At 38.6% G+C, this 20,543-nt stretch overlaps 1 protein-coding gene across 4 annotated transcripts in view; it reads left to right on the top strand.

The window, feature by feature from the left end:
* The window catches only part of LOC140940144 (myelin regulatory factor-like), a 32,362-nt gene extending 23,357 nt beyond the window's left edge, over positions 1–9,005 (top strand). For 3 of the 4 annotated variants that reach the window (XM_073389043.1, XM_073389042.1, XM_073389045.1), the window contains 5 exons: positions 166–330; positions 3,018–3,096; positions 3,834–3,905; positions 4,313–4,412; positions 5,016–9,005. In XM_073389043.1, coding sequence (XP_073245144.1) covers positions 166–330; positions 3,018–3,096; positions 3,834–3,905; positions 4,313–4,412; positions 5,016–5,198 — 599 coding nt within the window. In that variant the 3' untranslated portion in view covers positions 5,199–9,005. The remainder of the gene's footprint in view (positions 1–165; positions 331–3,017; positions 3,097–3,833; positions 3,906–4,312; positions 4,413–5,015) is intronic. The other variant, XM_073389044.1, reaches the window with a different exon arrangement.
* Positions 9,006–20,543: the final 11,538 nt, after the last annotated feature.

Raw genomic sequence — 20,543 nt, 5'->3', positions numbered from 1 at the left:
TCTCATCTGCCGCTGTGAAGGTTATGGTTTTTAAGCAGTTCAGTCCTTGGTAGGGTACTGGAATCAGAAAGGTTCCGTTTAGAATACGGTTTTCAGAGCTGTTGATTGGTCATAGCTTTGATGAATAATATTACAAAATGTAATGAATTTTACATTAATTCACAGCAAATTCTTCAGTCAGTATGCCACGAAATGAACAGCCATCAAGGCGAGAGCATGATCCTTTGCCAAGGGCCAGTTTTCAGTGTTGTAACCAACAGAGTAGTGAATATCCGGCCGAGCATCTGCGAGGGAAGGAGGTCTACTCCGAGGGGCGCAGCATTAGTGCTGGTAAGTGCACTTGCCTTTTACTGCTTTGGTAACGATACTTGTTCGGGCTTCTTCGTGGGAAATTAGGCCAACTTAAGAACACTGTCTGCAGCTGCGGAAATTGTGTTCAAATGTGCAAAATCCTCAACTGCATTTCGGAGAAACCGTTCACTGTTTGCAATATTTTTGAAGCTGAAGGCGAACCTTGCAAAGAAAAAGCCAACAGAAGTCAGCAAGAGCAAAAGGCTGACTAGTCGTTAAGGATTTTCGCCTGATACAGTCAAACCTCCATTTAGTCGCCATCCCTCGTGGATGGGAAAAGTAGCTGCTTAACAAAGGCTGTACAGTGCAACTTCCATGTGCGACCACCTCTCGTAACCCACAGGTCCAAAACACCAAAATGTTCCCAGTCAAATTCCTATAGTTGGAACTCCTCGTAAACTATTACCTCTTATAAGCGACTGCGACCACTTTCTGGGTGACGGTTCCATGATATTCCTTTGTTTTTAACGTCTTGTTAGAAACCGCTTTACACTTGGTCTGATCTCTTAGTTCGCTGTATGCACTACATTACTCAGTGTATAGAAGAACTTTTAGAATAAAAACTCTGCCAAATAAAAATATGCGGGGACCTCTATATAGGATAATGCCTTAGTTCCAAGGCCTTCTTTAAAATAATGACCGAGCGCGCAGTGCGAGGTCATTATTTTGAGGAGGCCGAGGATTAATGCACCTTTCCACTGTCGCCACTAAAATGGAGCAGTAGGTTATTATTCGTAATAATGACCTCCTGTTCCACGTCATTGAGCTGCCTTTCCATTAATAGTCCAGTTTCGAATTAAAAATTACCGCTGAATATAAACATTAACGACACATTCATACAGGATTAGCCTCGACGTAAAGTAAAATATTCAGAAATTCTGGCAAGTAAGTGTTGAAATTTGAATTTACGCAATAGACAGAGTAATAAACAGGTCTTTTTCTTGTTGGAATTTGTTAATATATTACTTCAGATTGAGGCTTAGGCTTTAAAGAATACGTCTTCACTTCTTTAATTCAGCGGTCATAGCGAACTCGAAAATGGACTATTGAAAATAATAACCTGATCAAAACAATGGAAAGGTGCGTTAGACTTGGAAGAGACCCTTTTTGTAGTCCAGTGTTTGGATTTTCGTAAGCGACCACTAGATCGCCGCATTTGCGGCGGTCGTCTACCAAAGGTTCCAGTGTTATTCGTCTTTAAGGTGACTCGACCCAGTTTTTTGGGGGGAGTACCCTCCTACTTTGAAGCTCTCTGGTATCCCCACCTTTACTTTTATCGTAAGTCTAACACATAGAATGGATAACATATAGATCAATCTACAATATAACATAAAATTTTTGGCGATCGGAGTAAATGTCACGTGGTTATAATGCCACGCCCCTTTGAGGTCTGAGTCGAAAATCTGCTGTTGCAGGCATTTTTTCGTGAAAATCTCTCGGCTACACATAGCGCGCATTAGTGCCTTGCGCTGAACAGAGTTTCACCAAAATCGCAAAGACCCAATTCGAGAAATTCAGCGGTTTCCAAATTTAGGTCGTAATTTATGCGAAAATGATAAGCAAACTTTACACGGATTATATCTAATAAACTATGAGATTCATCTCTTTATTTTGAGCATCCTTATAACAGATGGGTCCTTGCAAGTCAGCAAAACGCTTTAGGGCCTTGTAAATGCGCGCGATTTCGAGCAAAGCAAACATATAGAAATTATAGTTTTCGCTATTTGTTGACGTTTGTCAGCGTTTAAGAGTCTTTCTCACGAAAAAAGCATTTTCTTAAAAATTCGTAGTTTTTTCGTGAACATTCGGAAGTCAGCCAAGCGTGGTCATTGCACGCTTGCTGAACAAGAATGCTGTATAATGACAGACTAGAAACAATAGACAACTCCCAAAGCACAAACTCAGCCAAAACGCTAAAAATCTTCAATGTTTACTCAAGTTTGGGCTTATAGAAGATAATGTCACAGTTTTTCAATGACCATGAAATTCAGAGTCCGGGTAGTTAGTTAATCAATTGTGGCCCTGAAAAAATTTGAAGGAAAAAAAACTACGAATTTTTAAGAAAATGCTTTTTTCGTGAGAAGGACTCTTAAACGCTGACAAACGTCAACAAATAGCGAAAACTATAATTTCTATATGTTTGCTTTGCTCAAAATCGCGCGCATTTACAAGGCCTTAAAGCGTTTTGCTGACTTGCAAGGACCCATCTGTTATAACGATGCCCAAAATAAAGGGATGAATCTCTTAGTTTATTAGATATAATCTGTGTAAAGTTTGCTTATCATTTTCGCATAAATTATGACCTAAATTTGGAAACCGCTGAATTTCTCGAATTGGGTCTTTGCGATTTTGGTGAAACTCTGTTCAGCGCAAGGCACTAATGCGCACTATGTGTAGCCGAGAGATTTCAAGAAAAAATGCCGGCAACAGCAGATTTTCGACTCAGACCTCAAAGGGGTGTGGCATTATAACCACGTGACATTTACTCCGATCGCCAAAAATTTTATGTTATATTGTAGATCGATCTATATGTTATCCATTCTATGTGTTAGACTTACGATAAAAGTAAAGGTGGGGATACCACAGAGCTTCAAAGTAGGAGGGTACCCCCCCAAAAAAACTGGGTCGAGTCACCTTAAATCTGATATTCCGATTAGTTTCGACAGGTTCACCAGGTGCTCAGTTAAGTGATCCAGAACTCCGAATCCTGGAGGACAACTACATTATAAAATGCACTAACTGTAGGTAAGTCAAGGTCATGTCAATAATCACGTGCCTCGCACGTGCTCGTCACGTGTTCATGTTTTTTGAGAATTATTTATGTAACTCCTTTGAAACATTTGATGTAAACGCATTTTTACTAGAAATGGAAATGACAGCAGTCATGTTGTTTTTGAATAGCAGAAGCGACAATACTCGTCAAATTTCGATGAAACACTAGTCTGAAACTGAAGTTTTTTCATGTCATATATATAGCTTGTTCCAGGCTCCAAGATAGTGATGTGCAGGATTTGTAGAGATGTTGGAAACGAATGCGAAAAACGTGCGGGGGCTGGGGAGAGGAGCCGCAATCTAGTTTCCAGATCACGCGTGTCCTGTTTTCCCGGACCTTGTTTGAGTAGTCCAGTACCTCAGGAAAACCTCTAATTTCGGTGGTCGTCGAAAACAATATTGCCTTTTGTGTTGAGGGTTAGGATTATTGTTTATGTGGTTACCCTATTGTTTTCACAGGCAGTTGTGTGAGCCGTTCAGTCATGTGCTGATTGACCCCCTTGTTTTTGGCACAGGTTACTGTGTGCAAATTTTGCTGTTCTTCTTTATTGTTGAGATTCGCGTTTATCTGCAAGCGTGTAATACGAGAATAAACATTAGGGAGGGCGTGTCAAATATTTCAACTAATATTACGAGCATGGTAGTTTCGTTAACTCCTCCTCCTCCTCCTGTTTTTTAGTGTCATTGATTTTTTTTATTTCTGTTTTCAGCTCTCAAAACTCATCACACTATATCCCCTTTGACCCTAAACTGTCGTTTAAACCAATCACGCTGGAAATAAAGTAAGATCGCTTTCCTTGAATTTACCGACTTAGTGTATCTGTAATCATGATTCGCTTAGGGTTGTTTGCCGTCTGTTTGGATAAGAAAGATTGGATTTATAGAAAAGTGTCTTGTTCCTCTTCTCGTCACAGTTGCGTTTTGGTCATGCACTACATGCCGCAATAGGCAGCTTAAACGACGACAATGGCGACGGCAACAAGAACGTCAAAAAAGCAATAGGCTTAGCAGGACAACAACTTTGCACGTGCATACCGCTTTTTTGTTCTATTCCAAGCTGCTATTTCTTGAGGCAACAAACAAAATATTACACATTAGTTTTAGGTTGTATGCAGACTATCCTTGGTGTTTACATTCTTGTGTGTTTGTCATCGTTAAGTGTACATATATATTTTTGTTTCACTGTTAGCTCTACGTCAAGTTCGTTGGTTTTGCTATGTGACCAAAGGTACACTTACCGTTGCCCAGAGGAGAGTAACAGGCCAAAGTTTGATACAACCCTGACGAAGGTATTGATAATGATAACGATGATGATAATAATGCCTTATACACAATCTTTATTGCCATAAAAAGAAAAAGTGTGCCCTGGGCGCGGTTGCATACAGCAACTTTAGATTTACTGCGAATTTTCTGACACAAGGTTATCAAGGAGAAAAGCCATGGCCTTGGAAATAGTGGAAGCGGTTGCAAAAACACTTCGGTGAATCTCGAGAGGCATCATGCAAGTGGGAGGGAACAGGGTAGTAGTCAAAAGGTGTCAGTCATCATATTGTAAATGGAACTGAACATTCTGGATCTTGTGTTGTGCAGTTGTTGCTCTTGTCGTACCCCTGTTGCACGTGCACCACTGGGCAGCCCGAAGGAGAAAAAGTGTCCGAAACTGGGGCTGGGAACGATTCTCGTCAGGGAACAGGTCAATGGGGGTTTTGTGTAGGTGACGCTTGATAGCCACTGTCCACTTACGAAATTATCTGCTAAGAGAGGTTTGAATTTATTGTAAATGCTGGTGGCTTCACGCAAGGTTTCTTGCTGGTCGAAGAACCCTCCAGACGGTCTAAAACATTGTGTCAGTGAAGAAATTAAATTCAGTGTACTGTATTTCCTTGCTCCAGGACACGTGGAAGAAATGTCATAGATGGCAGCTTCCGGTGGCATACTATTCCCAAAGTACATATCACTTCCGGCTGGTGTTTTCGGATTCTCTTGGTAACGTCACGTGTCAAAGTACACCGCAGACGGGTGGTCCTCGCATGCAGGATTTGTTTTTCCATTTCATACGCAAGTGTAAGGATTAGTGCCAGTAGGTAGGTAACGTAATTAGGTCACATAGTTCATCTCATTCACATGTAAACACTGAGTAGGGCAGCTGGTTGGTTGCTTAGGCTCCTTGACAGGCGTTTGAAGGGGAAAGGAAAATGGGCAATCTGGCGCAAGAAAACTTGATGGGCGCACCTCTAATTGTCAGACTGTCATGTTCGGTCGTTTATAGTTTTTAGAGGGCTAGGTACAAATTACCCATCATCACTTGCTAGTGAAAAAAAATGGCAGGTAGTCGTCCTTATTGTTTACGTTTTCTTTTGACGAGTGTAAGGTTATGATTTGTCGCTTAAGCCCAAAGATCAAGTGTTTAAAAAGCTTGTAAAATAGTTTGTTTTTTTTTTGACTTGGTAGAGACCTCTTGCCAAAATGGCAACATGTCGGGTCTTCTTGCCCCGGGCAAGTGGCGAACAATTGTTCCCACGTGCACCAAGTTCGTTCCTCCCTCCCTTTTGAACGCCTGCCGTGTAGGAAGTTGGTCGTTTTAAGTTTTTATAGATGTTAAACTGAGAAAACTAAGAGTGGTCAGTAAGTAACTTAATGGGTCGGGTAGAATACTTAAGGGGAATTGTTTATATAATTAGCGTGGACCTTTTAGGTAGCAAAATGGTAATTCTTTTGGTTTCCATCGCGTTATATATAGATTGAAACCATTTAAATGGAAGGAAGAGTGTTGTAGCCTTCGCCGCAATCGCTTTTTTTGGCTCGTCACACAACTTATGTTACGCAGTTATTGGGAATATCTTTGGAAATTCCGTCACGTGACGAACCATGGTTTTTGGGGAGATGTTGTCAGTTTCTGTTTTCTTGAATAGAACAGGAATATCTCAAGATGGTTCTTAACTTAAAAAACACACACATACGTTAAAAAGTAGTCACTGTATGTTTGGTCATTCATTGCTAGTCGTAACGCACATTCATAGAGCTCTGTGAAACGCTTTTCTGCCTATGGAAGAGTACGTCATGTTGTAGTATGTATCATCAGTGAGTATCGGTATCTTATTTTGTTTTGTTACAGTAACCGAATAACTTAAGTTTAAAGTATTTGTTTTAACACCTGTAAATGTGGTTCGTTGGTGTTTCGTGTTCTTGTGTGTAATCTGGGTGCGAGGTTTGTATTGTATTTTTCTTGTTAAATGTTTGAGTTCAAAGAGTTGTAAGGTTAAATATTATTACTTCGAATTTGTGTTTACCTACTGACTCTAGCGATCATATAATCGTGTAGAACATTGTCAAGATTGTGAGTGAGATCCTTCGTCCAGTAAAATTACTTCGGCTGTACTTTCCTGTGGTTTTGGAATATCTTTCCCAAAGGAATCTTGGTATATTGCCTAGTATATATTTTAGTATATTGCCAATTGTTTCGCAATATCAAGAAAGATTCGTATCTGAGAAAAAAAAAGACACTGTAGAGCATAATAGTCATAGTCTTTAGAAATATATTATAGATTTACACGAGCACATAGCATATGTAGTTTATACAGATACTAAACTTGTTAACGTTTCTTGTGGAACAAAACTTTAAGAAGATAGACGTGTCTAGTGACAGTCTCTTTCCTAGTACTTCCAGGCAAGAGAGGAGCTCTGAATTCTCTTTTGTTCCGGTGTGGTCACGCAGTTACGCAATTCTATCTTTTTCGTATTGCCAGCCAACATTGCCCCAGTATCTCGTAGTACAAAACTATCTTGTGCGCACTCTGAATTACCGTTGTTTTATATGAATTCCCCCCTTCTGGCTGTAAAAACTAATTTCATTAGGATCGTTAATAGTCCACGATTTCTTAAGTTTTTACAGTGGCCTAGTTCACAGGTGTCTTGAGCTGTTATTTGGAATGCAGAGAAAGCACTAGGCACGAGTTACGGCAATGCGCGAAAGTCATAAGAACTGCGGTACTGTGGGAGAGAGGCTGATAAAAGGCTAATAACGCGTTTGATTGTAATATTGTTGCATTTTTCATAAAGCTATTTCAGCTTCGTCGTTTACTGCCTCGGGTTTCGGGCCTTGTCACACCAGACCAGTCGTTTCAAGATCCATACTGAGTTATTGCCACGTGCACGTGAATCGATGTACACAGAAAAAGAAATAGTTTGGGGAAAGGGGGTCAGAAACTAGAATATAATCTTCATGGTTGAGTAGCGCGCGACGCTGAAGAGGCTTTTCAATACATTTGTCGTAAACAAAAACAAGTTTTAACATTCGTAAAGCAATATATAATTATGTAAGGATTCAATTGCGCCGCCTTGATGGAGCACTCTTTAGACCATAAACAACTTTCCTCTTAAAAGAAGTACCTTTAACTTAAGGGAGTTTAAATATATAGCGCTGCCTTGCGTTTGTGGCTGGAACCACAAACATGTTTCCGCTGACAATAGGAGTGACTGTACCGTCAAGTCTCCCTAAAACGGACATTACTGGGACTGAAAGAGGGCTCTGCCTTATAGAAAGTCAAACATTGTGACTAAGCATTGGCAAGCACCAATAGCAAGTCTCCATCTTTAGTGGTATCCGCGATACATCCAGAGAGTCAACGATTAGATGAGTACGGCGAGGACCAACTCTAGGTGTCTATCTTAAGGTGTCCGTCTTTTAGAGCTAATGGGGAGCTTTAGCAACGGCAACGAGGACATCAAAAAAAGTCGTAGGTTAATAAGCAAAACAGCAGCTCTGCACGTGCATCACACTTTTTGTACATTTCTTCTCCGTAACTGCACAACTGGACGTAAAATTTCCTTACGTGGCATTTAATGAAGGACGTGATTTCACGACGACGATCCTTTGTTTTATTCTTCTTCTAAACTTGGTTTCGATACCCAAGAATTCAATAAAATATAAAGCGAGTTGGAGTAATCACCGGAAAAAAACGCTTAGTCTTTTTAATACAGTTAAACTTCCATTTAGAGGCCATCCTCAAGGTACCGGCTAGTGGCCTTTCAATGGGAGTTGGCCGCTAAATAGCGGTTCGTCATAAATTAGAATGATCTTAGCAGAAACATCACTTCATTTTGAAACAATCACACGACGGGAGCAGCATTACTAGTCCACAATCGGTCGTCACCCATCTCAGACTGTATTTTACTTCATCGTATTCTTAAAATGATGCTAGACTGAGTGTATCGAGCTCTTGATGGCCGCTTAATAGAGATGACAACAATGAGAGGACTCTCATTGGGACAGCCAAAAGCTGGCCGCTTAATAGATGTTCCATTTGCCGTTCTTTTCTACTATTATTTCGACTTTGAGGGTGACCGCTTAATGGAATTTCAACTGTAGGGAAGTTTTTTCGCTGCCGTCGCCTTCGTCGTTGCTGAAGTGCCCCTAATACTCTAGTGAAAGTTATTAACTAGGAATAGTTTCAAGAAAGGTGCTCCAACTAGACGAGCAGTTGACATTTTGCACTAATTTTTTTTAGCTTCTCGTCAAAATTGATTTCGGACGGGGCGCTGGATGGCCTGTGCACGGCCGCCGCGGAGGGCGCGCAGTACACAGGCTAGGCGCTGTATTGAAAAGGGTTGTTATGCTAAGCCCAGTTCCCACTCCATTTGGTAAAATTCTGGTAAGTTTACGATGGGAGTGTGTTTACATTCATAATCGACAATTAAGCACAATTTTAATGCTTCAGAAAATTGAGGACCATTTACGAATTCATTTCAATCAAACGCCGAATACTGTAAATACAATTTCTTCATTTGTGAAGAACAGAAATTCAATTTGAAATTCAATTAATTAATTTAAAAGAATTGTACAGAAAGAATTTTCCAATAAATAACGATTTAAGAATTTTTAACCTACCTAGTCTCCTAATAATGAGTGGTATGAATTCCCTTGATATTTTTACAACCTTACTTCTCACCACTGTGATCATAAGAGAAGAGCCACAGTTCCTTTTATCCCCAAGATCCACCTATAAATTCTCCGTACATTTCCCTTACGAGTTATTTGAAAGAATTTATTGATTTCTCTTTGGTGGTCATTTTGTCAATTCTTTTTACTCTTCTTTTGATGCTGGACTGATATCATTAGGAGAAAATTGATGTTGGCATTTTGATATTAGAGAGTTTTAGATTCGAGTTTACCGCGAACCTCTAACCACGGTTTGCGGTTACCCGTTTGCGGTTCGACGTTCAAACATAATTCGATTTAGATTGGTGGTGGATTAGATTACGGCCGCCATTTTGAATCAGCAGCCATGAATGGCACTTGTTTTCAAGATCAAATAGGATTTATCAAATTGAGCATTTTTCCCGAATTTGTGCCTCTGTTAATGGATAAAGACTTGCTCCACAAGATTTTTGTATCATTACGTGGGATAAAACAAGAATTATATGCTAAAAGCTTTCAGGTAAATGACATACGTGAAAACCTTCCTTCCCACGTTGAAAACGCCGTCGTAAACCTCAAACGTGACGCGAAAGACTTGTCACGTGACCTCCAGCGGTTAGAGGTTCGCAGTAAACTCGGATCTAAAACTCTCTAATGGGGACTGCTGACGTCACGGCGGCCATGTTGGTCAATAAAAACAAAAGCGTTCCCCAGCGCCAAAACCCTGGTTGTTTATCATTTACCCGAGCAAACTGGTCGGTTCACGGTTTGGGTCAATGGTAAGCAAAATTCGGGACTGGTAAATTTCATCCCGGAATCGCCTCTATCATCGTACAATTCAGTTCCATTTACCAAAAACGGGCAGTGAAGGCCTGAAACTGGTATCAAAGATGGCCTTGAAGAAATGGAACTCGAATTTTAGTTTCCAACAGTCCGTCCGGAAAAACAGGACTACCTTTTCAGGTGTTCCGTTGCTTCGGGAAATTTTCCGCTGAAATGACCCGAGAAGTCGTGTTCCATTTACTTTCCAACCGGATTTTCCGGAAACTTTTTGTAAATTGTGAACAAATCCGTTTTTTTCATGCAAATCAATGCGAAAAAAATATGCTAAAGAAAATTGTTTTGTCAACCAACATGGCTGCCTTGTGGTTGCAAAACAAGAGTTGAAGGGTTCGCTCTGTTCGTTCGATTATTGACTGCTTGTAGTGACAGCTGTCTATCATACGGCAGAGCATATGAATGGTTTCCTTCTATCTCTTCGCAGCAATTGAATTCCAAAAATAATGCTCCAGTTTCGTTATTTAAGACTATATTAAGGCATTCAACGGTTTCCTGCCGTCTGTCGCAACGGATGGCAAGGATGGACATGGAAATTGGGCCAACTTTTTGGCATTTTGTGTGACGTAAAGGTACTAAGTAAAGCACAGAATTGACCTAAAACAGCAGTATCCTTGTGACATAGCCCCTTAACCGTTTAAACCCCAACATCAAAATTCAGATTCTCATTTGTTATCCCTATACGTTTTCGATAGAAGGAGTGGGGGGAATTTGTTGAAGTATCAATTAGATTCATCTTGTGTGATCACGTCCTTAATTCTCGTGACCACTCTGTTTTATAAAGCAGTGATATTACAAAGAGAAATTTGACGCTGATCACTTTTAGGGCTGAAGGGTTAAATCTTTTCATCGGTTTGTCTTGTGCGCATATTGTAAATCAAATTAGTGCGATTTTCAAGTATACCGAAGTGCACTTTGCTCTTCCGTTTTATCTACGCCTTTCGAACTAAATAGCTTCTATGAGCGACACGAGGTCTTTCAAAGTTGGTAACCTTCAAGGTTTCTCGTGATCCGTCGCCGTTGAGGTGTTTGAACAAACTCAAAAACAACAATATTACATTACCACAGATATAAATACGGTTTCCAAAACTCCCTTGGTTGTTGTTCATCTGCTCACTCGAATTAAGGGTGTTTTGAAAAACCCTCTTCCTGTCTACTTAGTATCTTCATTCTAATTTAAGGTTGCAAAAATGAAAATATATTCAATGTTGACGTGAATTGATATCACAGTTGGGCAAACTTGTTTTCGTTTTCGTGATATTCTTGATATTATACTTGATTTTGGCTGAAGTGACATTTGCATTTAGATTGAACCACGTGGACTTGAAGAATGGATAATCAAAACAGGGCAGAATTTTATTTGATGGTTCTAAGTCAAAGTAAAATTTTCTCTTTACTGGTGGCCTACACTGTTTCATTTCCGCATTATTGGATGGGGTATGTTGTTACACGTTTTTTTTCGATAACCTCGTGAGTTGAAGTGTCGTTATTCCTTTAATGGGTCCACACAGCTGTTTGGATAAGTAATATTCGTGGAATTGTGATGCATTCAAATCAACAAAAGTGCTTAATCATGACGCCCAGACCTCTTTGCTTAATGAAGCAATTAGACCTCAAAATAGCACCATTGTGACATATGTGCGGCAAAAATATAGGCGAAATCAATATCAAATGGTTACTTTTTACTTAAAACTGAGACTTCGACCTCGCTACGTCAGTCGTTATTTGTCTGCAGTTTCAAGACTTCCGTATTATCTGCTGTATTTTTTTGCAAACCTCGTGGATTAGTTGACAGAAGGACATTGATCCTCCTTACGGCAGTGCGAGCGTAAAAGAGCGACTTTATCAGCTTTATGCTTGGTTCGTTGTTCAACTCCATTTGGCCTGTACCGATCGGTTTCCTGTTCTCCCTGTTGGTGATAATGGCGTGCATTTTTCGCAGACGGATCTTTCGTTGTTTGAAAGTCAAGCAAAGTAGCGTGGGCTCGGGAACATACACTCAACACGGCGAAATAAACACAGCAGTCGAAATTCCTATCAACACAGATTCAGGAATAATAGCAAACTCGACACCTGCTTCACAGAGGACAGAACAACGATCTGAACAAGTGAACGAATATCCCATTTTGACTCTACCAAATCCCTCCAGCACTGTAAGCATTATATCGTCTCCTTCAAATGACACTTCACTTCGGGGATTCCATCTAAGTGCAACAAGTGAACAAGATTCGGCTTTGGAAGAAGCACCGCCGCCTTCATACGGCTCTCTCTTCTATTGTCCACCACCAAAATACGAGGATGTAGTGGTAACGACACAGTAGATCGCTCCCTTAGCAAGCGAGGGGTACTCCATGACACCCCCAACCATGTGGACGCAGAAAGAAACAGACAAAAAAGTTATGGATACGAATGACATAAAGGACCAAGTTCTTCTCTTCGTCCTTTTCATGGAGTTATCTTTATTCACCACAAGCTATTTTGATATTCCTATTGTTTAGCTATCGTATGATCTTTAATGGTTGATTTCCTTTTTTAGTGATCTTGCAATTTTGCCAGACTGTTATTTTCAAAGGAGGGGAGTTTCCGTTGTGCTGCAATCTACATGAAAAGAAAATTCAGTGAAGTAGTTGAACTGTGATAAACAATAACCACTGTGTGTCTCCATGACTAGTCAGATATTTCTAAGTTGTTCTTAAAGAGTTTAATATATGCCATCAGATAAAGTTTATAACGTACATTGTATATAGAGCCAATTAGTTTCCATGACATTTCACAACACAACATCAGTGGGTGGCGCAAGCCAGTAATGACATGACAGTTTAACCCCGAACATTAAAAAAAATCGAAGTCATTTTTATTTCACTTTTTAATGGAAATACAGAAGTCTATGAAAAACAATGAGTATTGACAATTCATTGGACAGGCTATGTAGCTTGTTCACAGACCGTCTCATTTCTATTAAAAACCCTTCAAGCGCGCGTATAAAATCAAAACCGCGGGGACCTGCAAGGGGGTAGCGGATAGGTTCTTGCTCGCGCTCGTCGATTTTAGTGGAGGGAGTTGGAGTAACCAAGAGTTTTCAAAGCCTACTTCCAAAAGTGAATCAAAAGTTTTATTTACAACGAAATTGATTAAGTTATATATATAACGAAATGGGGTTTGAAACTACAAGCAATATTCCAAAAGAGGTAGATCAAAGATGGTTTGACGGTTGTAGTAGTCGTATATTTGTAGGCTCAAAAAGGGAGGCACAGATGTCCTCCAGTTTTCTTTGTGAACGTGAGCCGTATTATTCTATTTTGATATTCCTGGATCCTCAGACAAAGAACCATACAAGGAGCAAAATTCACGTAAGAACTTGTCTTCATGTGATTGGTTCCTGATCGTCTCATCCTCTTATAGTTCCCTACACTTCCGATTTATATATTCATGTGGTACGCCGCATGCAGTCAAAAATACAGCAAAAAAATACAATGTAGATGTTTTCTTTTGGGCGCCTCGCAGCTGCTGTATCATGGCCTCACAGACCTCACAGGATTAGTTGGGAAAACAAAAAAACAATGAAACCTTGCCCCACAGCAAAAAGGACTGCGGCATATAGGAGTCCATTGACATTAGAGCTTTTGAAGAACTTTCCTTATGGTGGAAGTGCATTTAGTTGCCTTAGCTCGTTTACAAACCTCTCCGCTCGACTGGGAGTCCAATTGACAAATAGGAGGCAACAAGTTTCCTGCGGATGGGGTACACCCATTTATGAGCGGTACCGAGCTCTTTGCTTAATGAAGCAATTAGCCCTCGAAATAGACCCATTGTGGCATATTATGGTTAACATTGGAGCGAAATGAATATAGTTCCGCTCAACAGGGAATGCGTTTTGCTTCTCCTGCTCTGGAGCAAAGTTTAAAAATCACCCTCTATCCTTGGAAGAGGGGTATATTTCCTTCGGTCTTAATCGAACAGGGTCGATTCCCCCCCCCCTCCCCCGGATAATCCCTGGCTATTCTCGATCAAGTTCTGATGCGAAAGTACGCTCCCCCCGTCGTTTCATTGTCAACCCGGCCACAGGAACAAGATTGTCTAGAACAATCACAAACTCATCAGTCTCATCATTCCTCCTCGTTTGAAAACTGGTCATCATTCGTCCGTTTTTACTCATTACTTAAACTTTATAGTCGTACCGACCGCTACCCTTATTTGACTCACAGCAGAGGCAAGCAAAGGCGCCTTATTCAAGTGCGTGCTTGCAGGCTTGTATTTCCGGGCTGTGTTGTGACGTATTTAAATTTTGATAGAATGTCAATGAGAGAGGTTATTGACAACCTAAACGTTGTAAATAGCTTGGTCATTAATAGGGAGCTTTAGCATCGACGACGGCGACGGCAGCGAAATCGTCACTTTGAAAACGCATTCGCGTTTTTTCAAACATTGTCGCGTTTATTCCAATCCGCTGAAAATATAAGATGTAGGCGAATTTCCCTGAAGTTTATTTCTTGGGGACCGGACTCAAGTTTAGACAGAGAGAGCAAAATTCGTAGTCGCTTGTTTACGTCCTCCGTAAAGCGTAAAATCAGGGATTTTCACGTCGTAGTCGCGCAGTGATGGCAAAGAAATGCACGTGCAAAGTTGTTGCTTTGCTTAACAAACCCATTTCTTTTTTTGGCGTTCTCGTTGCCGTCGCCGTCGTCGTTGCTAAAGCTCCCTGAGCAGTCGAACCTCCCGAAAGCGACCACCCAAAATGTGAAGATTTAGTGGTTGCTTACGAGAAGCGAACCAGAGTTGGTCTTTTACGAAAATAGGTCAGGGAAGGGTTTTTTTTAGGTACCGAATTTATTACATGAAGTTAAGTACTCTACGTGTTGTGACTATAGTTCCCCGTATGGTCTCTGTCTGAGTGGTGAAGGACATAAAGCAAACAAAGGGACCATGCCTTGCTTAAGAGGTTGTTTACAAGAGGTTAAAAATAATGCAAAACGTTTGTTTCAGCTCTGTTTTAACCACGACATCTTTACGAAGCCCACACGTCAAAATGATGACAAGTTACCTGTCAATGGATATTCCAAGAGCAGGCATGTAGACTCCTTAGCAGACGTTCGACTGGTGTACCATATACCAAGTGAATAGCACATCTCGAGATACGTCACAAAGAACACAACGATCGCTAACCCTTCAACAATAACACAATAAACTCCACACAATAGAACGACGCAATAGTGCATATATTGACTTGGTATATCGAGCATCACCCAGACGTTCTTTGTGTCGTCACGCAACACTCCTGTGCGTGACGACACAAGCCGAGTGGTGCGGTCCAGGCCTGGGTGCGGTCCACCTTATGATGCCCGGGCTCTGGTAGTGGGGCGAATTCGTTGACTCTTAACGCAAAAGAGTGAGTTTCTTTTTTTTTTGTTTGTCTGGTTCTCCGCCCTCCACGCACGTTGAAAAAGAAAAAACGACTGTTGGACAGACAGTGATCACGTTTTCGATGGAAGACAAAGCTTAGATCTCCAATTGCGCATACTCGGTTGAATGAACGGTCGCCTTAAGAAATATTTAATACCTGAGGACACAGTCAATTTTCTCTTCCAGATACTTAATGCAGTGGAACCTCTCCTTTGGGACACCTGTATTCAAGGGACAGCTTCATTCAGGGGACTCAAAATTTGGTCCCGGAAAAATGTTCACAGAAGGTATTTGTTACCTCTATGGAAGGGATACTTTTATTCAAGGGAAAGAAACACTTTTTCTGGTTCCGGAAACCCGGGTTTAACTTCCATTCAGGGAACACCTTAGCACTCAAAAAGGTCAAAAAGTGACTAACCACAATAATCGTTGATACAGTTATTAGAAGTGTTCTCTTGTCATATGGCGACAGCTTTCAAATTATGAACCATCTCACTTAAATCGATGTATTGTACTCGTAGGAATTCAACTAACGACATCGTAGAGATAAGTTAATCGTGATTTTTAATACATTATCCAGCTACCTTAATAATGACTGAAGAGGATTTCAGGGTAGAATGAAAGAAAAACATTTTATTTGTTGGTTAATTATTAACAAACCCCAGCCCAACCTTCATTCAATGGGACACCTCTATTTAAGGGCCCTGGTCGCGTCGCTTTAATAGAGTTCCCACCGTATTGGCATGTGAATTAATAATACAACTTTGCTGAGGTTGCAATTTTTAAGGAGACTAAAATGTTCTTGCTGTAGGTGTGGGTCGGGGGGGGATGAAAGTAACGAAATGAACTAAAAAGCAGTTTTATTTTAGCTATGATGAGAACTGAGAATGTTTTTTTTGTAATTTAACAACAATAAACATCATTCACTTGTCATCATAATCATCAACCATAACTCTTCGGCCTTTTTCAAGCCAAAAACGAACCATGAAAAAAATTCAAAGTTTTGGCCAAAATCTAATTTTTGCGTCTATATAAGATCGACCTGATTTTTATAGTCTCCGATACTCTCACGATATAGTGTCACGATATTCTGGAAAGAAAAACGCCTTTCTAAGAACAGGAAGTTGAAAAAATCTAAAAATAAAGATTTTTCCAAAAGGGTTAGTCCATGGTTTTGGTGAAAATTTGGCAATTTTTCCATCGTTTAATTTAAGGAGAATTAGGCCAGAAAGATGTTTCACGACATCCTAATCAGAAAAAACGCTTTTCTTGGCCATATAAAAAACGAGAAATTAAAAAAGTTGAAAAATTGAAGTTTATCCAAAGATGTTACTCCATGGTTTTGGTGAAAAATTGGCCATACTTTTCACCTTTATATTTTAGGAAAAATGGCCCAGGAAAATGTGTTTCACGATATTGTAGAAAGAAAAACCCCTTTCTAGACTAAGAAAAACCAGAAGTCCAAAACGTCGAAAAATCGGGATTTTTCAAAAGGGGTGAGTTCATGTTTTGGTCTAAAATTGTCAATTTTTCCATCCTTTTATTTTAGGCAAAATAGGCCAGGAAAATGTGTTTCACGATATTCTAGAAAGAAAAAACGGGTTTTGTAGGCGACGAAAAGAAAAAGTCCAAAAAGTCGGAGCTTTGGAATTTTTAAAAAGGGCTTAATCCAAGGTTTTGATTAAAAAAATGGCAATTTTTTTTCATCTTCATATTTTTGGCAAAATAGGCAAGGAGAATGTGTTTCACGATATTCTAGAGTGAAAACACGCTTTTCCAGACCATAGAAACAAGAAGTTAACGGTTGAGAAATTGAAATTTTTTTTATTTCCATGGTTTTGGTCAAAAAGTAATAATTTTTACATCTTTATGTTTTAAGCAAAATAAGCCAGGAAAATATGTTTCACAATATTCTAAAAAGAAAAAACGCCTTTCTGGAATGTAAAGACAAAAAGACCAAACAGTCGAAAAAGTGGGATTTTTCCAAAGGGGTTAGTCATGGTCTTGGTCAAAATTTGGCAATGTTGACATCTTTTAATTTAAAGAAGAATAGGCCAGGAAAGTGTGTTTTACGATATTTTAGAAAGGAAAAAGGCCTTTCAAAGCTATAAAAACAAGGAGTTTAAAAGTCGAAAAATTGGGAATTTTTTTTTTTTCCAAGGAGGTTACTCCATGCTTTTTGGTCCAAATTTGGCAATGTTTACATCTTTTCATTTTACGCAAAATAGGCCAAGAAAATGAGTTTCACCCTATTCTACAAAGGAAAAACCCCTTTTTTAGAATATAAAAACAACAAGTCCAAAAAGTCTAAAAATTCTAGAAAAAATAAACGCCTTTCTGCGATATAAAAACAAGAAGGCCAAAGAGTTGAAAAATTGGGATTTTTCCAAGGTTTTGGTCAAACTTTGGCAATGATGACATTTTTTAATTTAAAGCAAAATAGGCCGGGAGAGTGTGTTTTATCATATTTTAGAAAAGAAAAAAGCCTTTCTAAGCTATGAACAAGATGTGTAAAGAGTAAAAAAAAATTGGAATTTTTTCAAAGGGGTTAGTTTATGGTTCTGGTCTAAAATTGTCAATTTTTCCATTCTTTTATTTTATGTAAAAAAGGCCGGGAAAATGTGTTCCACAATATTCTAGAAAGAACAAACATGTTTCTACGCTATAAAAACAAGAAGTTGAAAAAGTCTAAAAATCAGAATTTTCCCAAGGGGTTAGTCTATGGTTTTGGTCTAAAATGGTCAATTTTTCCATCCTTTTGTTTTCGGGAAAAAACGCCAGGAAGATGTGTTTCACGATATTCTAGAAAGAAAAAACGTCTTTCTACGTTAAAAAAACAAGAAGTTAAAAAAGTCGAAAATTTGTATTTTTCTAAAGGGGTTAGTCCATGATTTTGGTCAAAAATTAGCAAGTTTTCCACCCTTATATTTTAGGCAACATAGGCCAGGAATATGTGTTTTACGTTTAACATTTTCTTAGACCATAAAAGCAACTACTTAAAAGGTTGAAAAACTGAAATTTTTCAAACGGGGTAAGTCAATGGGTTTGGTCAAAAATTGTCAATTTCCCCCTTTTTTCATTGTAGGCTTAATAAGCTAGGAAAATGTGTTTTAGGATATTTTAGAAAGGAAAAATTTCTATCTAGGATATAAAAACGAGAAGTTTAAAAAGTCAAAAATGGGAGTTTTTCGAAAGGGGTTACTCCTTGGTTTTGGTCAAAAATTGGCAATTTTTTCATACTCTTAGTTTAGGCAAAATAGGCCAAGAAAATGTTATTCGCGAGATTTTAGAATGAAAAATGCCTTTCTAGACCACAAAAACAAGAAGTTAAAAAAGTTTAAAAACTGAAATTTTTCCAGAAGGGTAAGTTAATGGTTTTGGTGTAAAATTATCAATTTTTCCATCCGTTTGTTTTAGGCAAAAAAAGCCAGGAAAACGTGTTTTACCACATCCTAGAAAGAAAAAACGTCTTTCTACGCTATAAAACCAAGAAGTTCAGAAAGTCGAAAAATTAGAATTTTTCCAAACAGGTTAGTCAATGGTTTTGGTCAAAAGTTGTCAAGTTTTTTATCCTTTTATTTAAGGTAAAATAGGCCAGAAAAGTGTGTTTCACGATATTCTAGAAAGGAAAAACGCTTTTTGTAGACTATAAAAACAAGAAGTTTAAAAAGTCGAAAATTTGTATTTTTTGCAAAGGGGTTAGTCCATGATTTTGGTCTAAAATTGGCAATTTTTCCATCTGTTTATTTTAGGCAACATCGGCCAGGAAAATGTCTTTCACGATATTCTAGAATGAAAAAAACATTTTTCTAGATCATAAAAACAACAAGTTAAAAAAGTTGAAAAATTGAAATTTTTCCAAAGGGGTAATTCAATGGTTTTACTCAAAAATTGTCAATTTCTAAATTCTTTTATTGTAGGCTAAATAAGCCACGAAAATGTGTTTCACGATATTTTAGAAAGGAAAAATGCCTTTCTAGGCTATAAAAACAAGAAGTTTAAAAAGTCGAAAAATGGGAGTTTTTCCAAAGGAGTTAGTCCATGGTTTTGGTCAAAAATTGAAAATCTTTTCATCATTTTAGTTTAGCCAAAATAGGGTAAGCAAATGTGATTCGCGATATTCTAGAATGAAAAAAAAAATGCCTTTCTAGACCATAAAAACAAGAAGTTGAAAAAAGTTTAAAAAATGGAAAATTTTCCAAACGGGATTGTGGATGGTTTTAGTCAAAAATGGGCAATTTTTCCTTTTTTTTTATCTTACGCAAAATAGGCCAGGAAAATTTCTTCTATGATGTTCTAGAAAGAAAAAACCCCTTTCCAGGCATTAAAAACAAGAGGTTCAAAAAGTCAAGAAAATGGAAATTTTCCAAAGTGGTTAGTCCGTGGTTTTGGTCTAAAATTGTAAATTTTTTCCTTCTTTTATTTAATGTAAAAAAGGCCGGGGAAATGTGTTTTCTACGCTATAAAAACAAGAAGTTCAAAAATTCGAAAAATTAGAATTTTTTTCACAGAGGTTAGTCCATGGTTTTTGCCAAAATTTGGCAATTTTCCCACCTTTTTATTTTAGGCAACATAGGCCAGGAATTTGCCTTTCGCGATATTCTAGAATAATAAAAAAAAATTTTCTAGACCATTTAAAGAACAGGCAGGATGGAACAGGTTAAAGAAGTTGAAAGATTGAAATTTTTGGTTTTGGTCAAAAATCGTCAATTTTTCATTTTTTAAATTTTATGTAAAAAAAAGGTTGAGAAAATGTGTTTCACGATATTCTAGAAAGAAAAAACGTCTTTCTACAATAAAAAAAAAACCACGAAATTTAAAAAGGCGAAAAATCAGAATTTTCCCAAAAAGGTTAGTCCATGATTTTGGTAAAAAATTGTCAAGATTTCCATCCTTTCATTTAAGGCAAAAAAAATGTGTTGCATAATATTCTAGAAGGAAAAAACACCTTTCGTAGACGATAAAAGCAAGACGTTTAACAAGTCGAAAATTGGTATTTTTTCCAAAGGGGTTAGAGTCCATGATTTTGGTCAAAAATTGTCAATTTCTCCACTTTTTTATTGCAGGCTAAATAAGCGAGGGAAATGTGTTTCACGATAGTTTAGAAAGGAAAAATGCCTTTCTAGGCTATAAAAACAAGAAGTTTAAAAAGTCGAAAAATGGGAGTTTTTCCAAAGGGGTTAGTCCATGGTGTTGGTCTAAAAGTATCAGTTTTTCCACCCTTTTGTTTTAGGCAAAAAAATGCCAGGAAAAAGTGTTTTACCAT

Source organism: Porites lutea, chromosome 6 (assembly GCF_958299795.1).
Source record: "Porites lutea chromosome 6, jaPorLute2.1, whole genome shotgun sequence".
Taxonomy (NCBI): Eukaryota; Metazoa; Cnidaria; class Anthozoa; order Scleractinia; family Poritidae; genus Porites; species Porites lutea.
Note: the sequence above shows the minus strand (reverse complement) of the source record. Positions and strands in the feature narration are given on the sequence as shown.